Source organism: Scylla paramamosain, chromosome 9, assembly GCF_035594125.1.
Source record: "Scylla paramamosain isolate STU-SP2022 chromosome 9, ASM3559412v1, whole genome shotgun sequence".
NCBI classification, from domain to species: domain Eukaryota; kingdom Metazoa; phylum Arthropoda; class Malacostraca; order Decapoda; family Portunidae; genus Scylla; species Scylla paramamosain.
In genome coordinates this window covers 10,736,501-10,742,500 of record NC_087159.1, presented here as the reverse complement: position 1 = coordinate 10,742,500, position 6,000 = coordinate 10,736,501, and the positions used below count along the sequence as shown (strand labels likewise).

At 45.1% G+C, this 6,000-nt stretch overlaps 1 protein-coding gene across 7 annotated transcripts in view; it reads left to right on the top strand.

Moving 5' to 3' along the window:
- LOC135103567 (atypical protein kinase C-like) overlaps nucleotides 1-6,000 on the top strand; it is a 100,991-nt gene that overhangs the window by 79,099 nt on the left and 15,892 nt on the right. Inside the window, exon 1 of one of the 7 annotated variants that reach the window (XM_064010008.1) lies at nucleotides 3,674-4,978. The exons of the other annotated variants lie outside the window; for them this stretch is intronic. Coding sequence (XP_063866078.1) covers nucleotides 4,699-4,978 — 280 coding nt within the window. The 5' untranslated portion in view covers nucleotides 3,674-4,698. Of the gene's footprint in view, nucleotides 1-3,673; nucleotides 4,979-6,000 lie in introns of those variants that run through there. 7 annotated transcript variants of the gene reach the window in all.

Sequence of the window (6,000 nt, the reverse complement as noted above, 5' to 3'; positions counted from 1 at the left end):
TTGCACATACATTATTTTTTTTTATATAGGATTAGGATCACAGATATGAGGATGGCTTTCAAATTATATTATATTAGATTATATTACTGATGTTCTCCTCCTCCACCTCCTCCTCCTCCTTCTCCTTCTCCTTCTCCTTCTCCTTCTCCTTCTCCTTCTCCTTCTCCTCCTTCTCCTTCTCCTTCTCCTTCTCCTTCCTCCTCCTCCTCCTCCTCCTCCTCCTCCTCCTCCTCCTCCTCCTCCTCCTCCTCCTCCTCCTCCTCCTCCTCCTCCTGACTGATGACTCAAGGCTCTCTACATAGTTACTTTTGTCTGGTCTGTTCTATCAAGGCGGTTCTATGTAGGCAACACTCCCTTTGACAGTCTGCTCCTCCTTCGTCTCCTTGTTTGTCAGAAGAAAGCCTTTTTTTTTTTTTTTTTTTTTTTTTTTTGCTAAGGAAGCGTTCTCAGAATAACGCCAGCTTAATAAAGGAGGCTGTAATTGGTTCTAATAGTATTATAGACTGTTCCTTATAGTGTTATGGAATATTTTTTAGTTTATGATTGTTTACTTATAAGAGCATATTTCTTAAGTTAGTTTATCTCATATGTTACGCTGTCATAATTTACTCACTTGTTTATGTCAAAGGGGTACTGGCCAAGGGTAACAGGAAATTTATAAAAAAAAAAAAAAAAGACTAGTTACGTGCCAAGCCCTGAAGAAAATGGCCAAAAGGATTGTCCGAAATTAGAGAAGTGTCTTGAGACATTTATGCTGTTAAATAATTTACTTTCCATGCTATGATAGTTTACTTCTTATGTTCTAATAAGTTCATTCTTATGCTGTAATAGTTTACTTTTTATGCTGCTATAGTTTACTTCCACTTCTACTTTACTTCTAATAGTTCGCCTCGTAGTCCCGGCTGGAGATAAACCATTGAGAGGTAGTAAGCAGCGGCAGGGAGGAAACACGTGTACATTGTGGGCCTGGCGGTGTGGTGACGTCAGCGAAAACATGGCGCGGTGCTGACTGGTGACGTGGTGGTCTTTTAGGAAAACCTTAGGTAGACTGTGGAGAATCCACGTGAATACTTGATGTGATACTTGATGCTTTCCTCCTGTGACTGGGTTTGTGTACCCCAGTGATGTTGGTGGTGCATGATGCGAGGGTGTTGTTGGTGAACGAAACGAGGCTTGGCTTTTTGTTTAGCATCATCCGTTATTCCTTTTACTGCCGTGGTCGTCCTGTGTTGATATTCAGGGAACTGTAAAAAATTGATTGTTCGCATGGACTCACGGGAGAGAGAGAGAGAAAAAAAAAGTTAGCCACTTTTTCTTTTCTCTCTTCGTTTTAGCAAACTACATACTTCAGAGACTAGCAAGCATGAAAGTTGCGAGTAAATACATTGCACGGTGGAGAAAAGCTATTTCTCACTCGCCTCTATATTGTGGAAATTAATAAGCAGATCTAATTATGTGTATGCATTATCAGTTAATACAAATTCCACAGTTTTGTATGCGCTAATTTATCATTTGTATTCGACTTGGGATGCAATAGATAACCTGCAGGCTGAATCATTATTTGTAGTTTTCCTCTGGGTAGTAAGTTTTTTTTTTTTTCCTTTTTCTCAGCAGGCAACTTTTAAAAGTATCCGTCAAATGCTTGTAAGATAAATTGTACACTTGTAGGTCGCACTAGTATAAATAATAATAATAATAGTAATAATGATAATAATAATAATAATAATAATAATAATAATAATAATAGTAATAATAATAATAATGATAAACAGCTGAAAAGCCGTAAGGGATCATAGGAAAAATTGTGTAGCAGTGAAAGAGTGAAGGGGGTAAAATTAATGAAGTTAGTCACACACACACACACACACACACACACACACACACACACACACACACACACACACACACACACACACACACACACACACACACACACACACACACACACAGTAACCTTTCGCCCACCTTCACGTTCACTCATCACCGTATTGTACCTTTGCCCTCCATCATTATTTCCATCGTATTATTTTCGTCACATCCATCAGCGGTTTGCAGCATCATTGTTTGGAATCATTTCACCACGTTGTATCACCCACGCGTGCTTGCTGGCAGTGGTCTTGCTCAGATAGCGCTGGGGTATGTAACTCTTGGGGTTCCGCTCGCCAGGTTTGCTGTAATAAGCGAGGCGGAGTCAGGAAAACGTGGGTGTAGCGATGTCAAACTAAACTAATTTATCCTGCTCTGCCCTCCTCCTCCTCTCTCCTCCTCCGCCTCCGCCTCCTCCTCCTCCTCCTCCTCCTCCTCCTCCTCCTCCTCCTCCTCCTCCTCCTCCTCCTCCTCCTCCTCCTCCTTGTTTTCGTACGAGTATCTTTATTCTTAGTTTCATCATTTCCTGATTTTTATACTTTTTTTTTTATCATTCTTATTTCCTATTTTTGTTCCCTTCTCCTGCTCTGATGCAAACAGCCTTGTAAGGTCCATTATGTCTGCTGCTTTTCTTCCTTTGTGTACCTCATCAATTTCGTCCCTTTTTACCTGTCTCCTCCTCCTCCTCCTCCTCCTCCTCCTCCTCCTCCTCCTCCTCGTCCTCGTCTTACTTAATCCTTGCTTTCAATACCATTTCCAGCCTTTCACAGCGTATTGTTTGTTGCTGTACTGAGTGATTAGAGCATGTTTCGCAAGTCACCTGTACTTCATATCTGCTTGTCTGTTTGCTTGCTCGTTGGTGTTAGTGAATTATGTTCGTTCACTTGATTTCGATCCGTTTTCGTTTCGTTAATGGTGTTTGTTGTTCGTGGAGATATGCGACAGATTAGATTGAGATATATGTATGTATGTATGTATGTATGTATGTTTAGGTAGGTATTATGTTACCGTAATGTACTTAGTTCATTTATTGTATTACCAATTGGGCTTGTGGTTTTGTTGTTGTTGTTGTTGTTGTTGTTGTTGTTGGCAATTTTGTAGTTAACTTGTTGTTGTTGGTAATTTTGTTCCTGCTGTTGTTATCGCTGGTTTTGCTGTTGTTGATTATGTTATTGTTTATTTTTGTTGAAATCATCACCACCACCACCACCACCACCACCACCACCTTTACTGCGACTGTTATCACTTCTTGTATGTTTATGAATATTACTTTATATTTTCTTGCGTTACATATTTTTCTTTTCCTTTCTTTTCCTATTTATTATATATATATATATATATATATATATATATATATATATATATATATATATATATATATATATATATATATATATATATATATATATATATAACAAGTTTTATGTTTTCTGACAACTTGAACAATTCAAGCTCTTATAAAAATGGGATATTGTACGCTAGATGTCTTCCCAGAAACACAAGGAGAGAGACATCCGACCCTGAGGCAAAAGAAAGAGCCACTGAGTGCGTTCATGGTGGTTTGACTCCAGACAGTGTTCCCCTAAAGACGGTCTGGCTTGCGTTCCTATTCCCCACAGATATTAAGACTGAAAAAGAAGGGCGCGTTTCATGCTGCGCGGTAGGAAAGGCAAACATGGATGGCTATGCTCGTTATTTTTATTAGTGCTGGCGTCTTGCTGACCATAGTTCAGGCACTGTGCTTGTTTGAGATTGGTACTTGTTTACTCCTCCGCCTCCTCCCGTTTCCATCCTTTTTCCCGGGATGCACTTGTATACTCCTCGCCGGACTGCTATCACTCATCTTAAGAGGGAGTGATAGGTATAAATGAATCACTCATTGGCAGGGAGATAATAGCCGGAGATAACTGGAGATAAGTAGAGTCCCTGACACACACACACACACACACAGGCACACAGTCGGCAGTATGAGTTAGCCTCTCTTGCGCGAACGTGAGTTAGTGCGCGTCCCCTTCTGCTGCTGCTGCTGCTGCTGCTCGCTCACTCCTCCCTTCTGGTCTTCCTCCTCATCCTCCTGCCGAGTGTGTCCCGCGGCGCCCCTCCGTCACCCTGCCTCGGGCCACCTCCTTGACGTGTGTTTGTGAATAGACTCACACACGCCGTCTTCTGTGTGTATCTGTGTGTGTGCGTGTGTTTATATGTACGTGCGTGTGTGTGTGTACTTGTGTGTACGCCCAGAGGAGAGTGAGAGGCGGACATGGCTCGTGAAGGACGGAGAAGGTGTAGCAGTGAAGGCCGTGAAAGTCGTGTTGAGACTTGCGAGAGAACAGGAGACACCACCGCTGCTATTGCTGTTGCCGCTTCGCTGCCGCCGCATGCCGCCTCCACCACCAGACAAAGACCTCTTTCCCTCGTGTTCCTGGGCTGCGTCTCGCCACAACACGGCGCTGATCCCAAAGTGGCGGAGAGGAGGTTCACGAAGTCCTGTCGAGCGGAGGATGGCGGCGGCGAGGCGGCGGCGCGGAGAGACCGAAGGCAGAGCTTTTCTGGGTCTCGCCTTATGTTGGCACTCCGGAGGCGCTCATTTGTTAAGGCGGCTGCATCAGGAGGAGGAGGAGGAGGAGGGGGAAATGTCCCCCGCCCTCCCTCTTCAATGAGCCTCCTTCCCCTCCCTTTGCCGCCCCCGGGAGTGAGACTGACGCGAGGCAGAGCACCTCCCCCGGGGCCTGCCTGAGAGACACCCACGCCTCACCCAGACGCGGCTCGCAGATTCATAACGCAGAGGGCCTCACTGAGACCATCCCTTCAGCGCCGCGTCGTCGCCCGAAGTTCATGTCTGTCAGTGCTCGTCCTAAAACTTGGAGCGACGACCTTGGCTCACTCAACCGCCGTACCACACTCCTCTCGACTGCACTCGACGCCAAGGACGCTGACACCCCGGGCCGCCCCTTGTCCTGGGGGGAGGAGGGGGTCACACAAATCATTCCTGATCCCGTGTGGCCTCCTAATGAGTGGCGGTCACCAAATTCCTCCCGCAGCGGCGTCTTCTCGTTCTTGCACAGCCTGCATCGCCTCCACTCCGTCCCGCCTGACTCTCCCCGCGACCACCTCGGTAATCTTTACTTCTTTCCCTCTTGACACTTGGTTCACTCCTCCCCATTACCCTTGTCGCCGCGCGGGAGGGAAAAGCAGGTTGGAAAGGTTGGCGCGTAGGTAATGGATGTTGCTTTTAAGGAGCTCGAGGTATGTTTGTTATCGATTAATGGTTTCTGATACCTGGTGACTGTAATAAAAGACTGTCGAATGAGTGATTATTCCAGGATATAGAGAGAGAGAGAGAGAGAGAGAGAGAGAGAGAGAGAGAGAGAGAGAGAGAGAGAGAGAGAGAGAGAGAGAGAGAGAGAGAGAGAGAGAGAGAGAGAGAGAGACGGAGGCAAAAAGATAAGTAAGGCAAGGAAGGAAGGAGAGCAAGCGTAGCAAACTTTCCTTCCTTTGGAAATCGGTGTTCGCTTTACAGATTCCAGCGCTGGTCACCCTTCGCGGTCGCCACCAAGGCTGAGGTGGCGGCCGTGCGTGGGGCGGTGGGTTGGGTGGCTGATTAAAGTGAGGTGCAGGTAAAATAACAATACTGTCATCTTAGATATTGGAGACACACACACACACACACACACACACACACACACACACACACACACACACACACACACACACACACACACACACACACACACACACACACACACACACACACACACACACACACACACAGAAAGATGACATGCTAAAAAATATTTAAACTTGACAAGAGAATAGAAGATAGGAATGTGCAGAGTAGACAGCTTTGGAGGTAGAGCATGACAGTAGAATAGAGCATTACGAGAGGAAGCGGTGTGTGCAAACGGTGTATTATACATTCGAAAGAAAATATAATTGTTTGATATTAAAATATTAGACATTACGAGCTCCTGGAAGAAAAAAGTAAACACACACACACACACACACACACACACACACACACACACACACACACACACACACACACACACACACACACACACACACACGTCGTAACCACAGCATGGCGTGACTTACTGCTCTTGAAAGTTACGATATTGTCGTTACTGTTGTTGTTCT